The following is a 4,870-nucleotide window of genomic DNA, read 5'->3' as shown; positions in this document are numbered from 1 at the left end:
GGTAACAAAATTAATTTTTGGTGTTTTTAATTTAAGTGTGATTGAATAACACACTAAAAAGTTAATGTTAATAATTGGATATACTGAATAATTTTTAAGTAATAAATTTAATAAATGTGATTAAATAAAACACTAAAGAATTAATATTATTAACCAGAATGAGGTGAAATCTCTTGTATTAATTATAATTTCTATTAGTCCGTTTGGAATTACGTTGTGGGTGTTTAATAAGGGTGAAAATTAATCCCTTATCATGGATGGTGGGTGGTAGGGCGCCTAGCCTCTGGACAGTAGTTCAAAACAAGGGACGATGGCAGATAACCTTAGTAAGATTGTCATAAATACAAATACTTGTTTCTATCCTTGAACGTCTTTTCATAATAGTCGCGTGAATCAACACTTTGCTTAGGACCTTTCTTAGTTCTATCTCTTTATAACACTATACATGTAGTTTCTTCTACGTATTTTACGTACCTCCAAGCAGAGACTATCATTGTAAAGTTTTTATTAGTCAAATGACTTTGATTCGCTTCAAACGTCACGATGCGTTTGTTTATTATAACTCTCAACATCTAAAGTGTTTTAACGTTTTGCGAGAAAATGATTCTGAAATGCAGTGGTCAATCATACTTTATGAAAACGTTGTTCTTGTTCCGTAGCTCTCTTTGGAAATATTTTCTCCATCAACGATCTTACTCGTTCCAATGGCCTTAATTAAATACTCTTATCCCACTCAGTATTTATAGCACGCTGGACTATGAATCTGCGGGATCATCGTTTGTTATACCATTACCGTAATCGCTGCTGATTAGGCAATATCACCTACTGCTAACTTTTGGGTTAGTCTTGCCTGACCGACCAGTAGGACTTGGCCTCAAAGTTCGGATCACGTTTTTGTAGCAACGGGTCGTAAAACTAGAACCCTTGGGTTAATAGTCTAAATATTCGAGCTACTAAACACACCCGGCCCCAGGTGCAGAGATATTATAATTACCAGTTCTCCTGAGCTGATTGGTCAAATAGTAAACCTATAGTTCTATCACTAGATCTTGTGCTGGTCCTTAGATTAATTACTGGTATTGATTTCCACAGGTTAAGTCGTGAATTTATATACAAGCCGGCCAGTTGTGCGGTTTCCGAGTTATTTTTACTTTAAACATTTCAGTTACAAATTCAGTTTTTTTTCAGTTTTAATTCCAGTTGTTATTCCATTACTTTTGATTGACTGTATAAATATTATTGTACTAGTATATTGAGTTTGCCTTTTGTTTTTTAGGTAATATATGAAGGTTGTTTCTAATTTTGTTTCTTCAGTTCATCACTTAAACCCTTCAATTCGTTCTTACCAACAAAGTCCACGATTCTTCTGTTATTTATGGATTTCAACTACCTGTTGAGCAATTAATCTTAATCAAGACTACCATATGTTTCCATGGCTATATTTTACTGTCTAATGACCGTCCTTAACTAAATATAATCAGGTTTTTGTTTGTTAGTTTAGAATTTTCGTACAACACCACACCAATGCTACCTACTCATAGCCGTCCCCGATTGTGATCTGATAGAATAGATAGATAATCAACAGAATCCACTGTCTACTCTTGGGCTATTCTTGCCTGACCAAGTAGAAGAATTTCACTGTCTCTCGTGGGACGGCTAGCGCAAATAGCCCTCGAGTAGTTTTGCGCGAAATTCAACAAACAAAACTTGTGATTCAATTATAGTTTGCTGACATCTGTTGGTTAATAAGTAATTCAGACCTTTCAGTCATCTGATGAACTGTACCTGATTTTCTCATGTTTTATTTCTCCATCAATACTTGTAAGTAAACCATAACTTATCAGTTATTATTTCATAATCACGTAATAGATTAAATAATCCTTAATTAACTAATTACATATATTGTATGATAACTTGTAGGTACGTTATATTTTTGTATTTCATGAACTTTAAAAGCCAAATACGGGTATATTTTTATGATGTACATGAATACGGATGTGAAAGTTTGTTTCAAATGTGAACATGTAGTGTAGAGGTTTAGAATTTCTAATAAATTTGTTTGTTTCAAAGTTGGCCGTGAAATCATTCTGTGTCTGCTTGTTATTCAATTAACCTTATTCTAAATAAAACCCTGAACTTTGAGTGATTTTTACAGACGACCGTTTCCTTCTTCGGTTTCTTCGCCATCGGAAGTTTAACTTTAACGACTCGCAGTTGCTGTTGGAGAAGTACATGAAAGCACGCACCAAGTTTCCACACTGCTTCCAACTCTTAGATATCGAAACTCCCGGAGTCCTAGACCTGCTTTCTAATGGGTAGGATTGAATGATCGTTGTCTTAGACATCATTATAAGCAGTAAAGTAACGATTAGTGTGACGTCAGATTATTTTTACTGCTAACTCTGTATCTGGGCCTTATATATATATACTTCTTATATAAATACTTCTGGGTCTGACGTTTTGATGATTATTTTGTAACTAATGTATAGTGTTCCAGAACAGTTTAGTATTAATTATTTATTATTAATATATTTTCGTATATATATAGATATAGCTCATGCCAGTAACTTTTTTCGCTGTGGTATATCAGCGGACTTACAACGCTAGAAACCGGGCTTCGATACCCGTGGTGGGCAGAGCACAGATAGCCCATTGTGTAGCCTTGTGCATAAATTCAAACAAACAAACAATTTTTTTTTTCTACTGGATGTAGACTCATAATTCAGTTGATATTACAAGTGTTAAAATCCTTCAGTATTAGTGTGTAAAATGTGTGTCAAGGCTAGCCGTCTGGGTTAACAGCTATTCACCATCTGTTTGCATGTCTTTTTCTTCCGTATTTTAAAGGTATGTTTTTCCGCTTCCTGAGACAGATCACCATGGGCGTGTTGTTATCTTTGGAATAGCAGGTAAGGATTTCCAATATATCGTTAGAATTTTACTAACATCTTTTCTATTGATAACCTAGTTTAAGATCAAAACTACGATTATATTTTAGATTTTATGCCAACGATTTTTCTAACGTCACAACGAAGTTTCTTATTCAAATTACGTCTTTAAGGATCTTGCTTATTTCGCGTCAATTCTTAGCCAACGTACATGTATTAATAAATTCAAAACGGACGTTTAGTAATTTAATTAAAGTATGAGTAATCTAGAATAGTTTATTGGTTTCGGAGATGAGCAGCCAAAACCCGTACATGTAGAGTGACACAAGATGTGAATTTTTAATATAGACCAAAAACTACAACTTGAGCAACGACCAGCAATGGATCTTCTGCATGGGTGAATCATATTTATGTGTAATCACATAAGGTTAGGCGTCTGATTTCTGTGGCAAGATAAAAAAAAACTATTTAATAAAAAGAAAAAGGCTGGTCTGCTAGACAAAGACCTTTTTTTATCCTTATAAGGAGAACGTTTTTTAAATTTTATGCTAATAAAAACTAGTGCTTATTAGCATACGATTATTTATTGGTTTCTTTGAGAAGTATGAGTTAGGCATCTTGCATGATAGAGCAAGACATTACTACTCATAAACAGCGCTTTCCAGTGCTTTTAGTTGTGTACAAGTGGAGTGTATCTCTCTATCCCGAGTAATAGAAAGGACCGTGAAATGCATAGCGGTTTAACGAGTCCGATGTTGTAAGATTCATATTTTTTAATTTTAAAATGTATATATTTTCTTCAAACCATTGAGGTGCTAGTGTGTTCTCTTTTCTGATTTTAATTTTTGAGGAACATAAGCAAACAAACTTGTAAGTTAATCGATCTTCTTCTAGCAATATTGATTTACTTGCATAAACTGTAAAAACGACTTCTGATCCAGGTAAAGAACTACATAGATCAGAACTAAAAATAAATTTACTGAATATTGTAGTAAATCTGTTAACAGGTATTATGGACCCAAAGCGCCACAAACCCAGCGATTCATTTCGAGCATATATGTCGACATTTGAGGTTCTGTTAGATGATGAAAATGCCCAGAAACAAGGTTTCTCCTATATTTTTGACCAGACGGAATTCCGGGTTTCACACTTCACATCTGTTGGACTCCGAGAGCTTCAACGACTGATGTCTACAGGAGAAGTAAGGTTGTTATATCTTTTGCAAGGGAGGAAATATAACATACATAAAGTGTGTGGAGGGGAGGGCACACAAACGTCTTATTATATATCAAAGTAACAATGTAGCTTTATATATGGGAGATATAACACTTTCAGTTATAACAAAGGAAAGGTAATAATGTAAATATCAGACAACGCTTATACTCAGAGAAGGTGATCAGGAAAGTTAACAAGACCATTCTGGTTAAATGGATAAGAATTAAAAAGCGGAAAGAGCTATGGTTATTTAAAAGTGAGCTAAAGCTTGGATAATTACTGACAGAAAAGTAAACAAAATATCTCTATCTATAGTTTAGGTTCTTATTTCTATATACGTCTTGAAAGTGAGATAATTGTACGAAATACAATAATAACCATATTGAAACCAATAGTTTACACGTTTACAGGAGAGTTAATTAGATACAACTTGTTTCTATGATAACTAGCACACTGCTAACATACTTTTACGTCCCATAAGTAATAAAAGAGATGAAAAAACTTTTTACAGCACAACGAAGCCTCTATATTAAGTTTGCCACACCAGTGATGAAGCTTTTCATAAATAATCTTACTGCTCAAATCCTAGCAACACAATTTGGAGCTCTCCTCTCAATAGCACAGTTTGGGAATATCTGCTCCCCAATTTCCTTGCAGCACAATTTGGAATTTCCGCCCTCTGGCACCATACTGTGGGACTAATAATGGCTGGAGACGGCTTGAATGGGTAATGAAGAAAAACTTTAATATAAGTTTAACATAACAGC

The 4,870-nt window shown here is 34.2% G+C and overlaps 1 protein-coding gene across 3 annotated transcripts in view; it reads left to right on the top strand.

Moving 5' to 3' along the window:
* The window catches only part of LOC106460227 (clavesin-1-like), a 24,216-nt gene that overhangs the window by 8,830 nt on the left and 10,516 nt on the right, over window positions 1-4,870 (top strand). For 2 of the 3 annotated variants that reach the window (XM_022387245.1, XM_022387233.1), the window contains exons 3-5: window positions 2,156-2,315; window positions 2,848-2,909; window positions 3,881-4,089. In XM_022387245.1, coding sequence (XP_022242953.1) covers window positions 2,156-2,315; window positions 2,848-2,909; window positions 3,881-4,089 — 431 coding nt within the window. The remainder of the gene's footprint in view (window positions 1-2,155; window positions 2,316-2,847; window positions 2,910-3,880; window positions 4,090-4,870) is intronic. The other variant, XM_013919914.2, reaches the window with a different exon arrangement.

The sequence above is a fragment of the Limulus polyphemus genome, unplaced genomic scaffold (assembly GCF_000517525.1).
Source record: "Limulus polyphemus unplaced genomic scaffold, Limulus_polyphemus-2.1.2 Scaffold32, whole genome shotgun sequence".
Lineage (NCBI taxonomy): Eukaryota > Metazoa > Arthropoda > Merostomata > Xiphosura > Limulidae > Limulus > Limulus polyphemus.
Note: the sequence above shows the minus strand (reverse complement) of the source record. Positions and strands in the feature narration are given on the sequence as shown.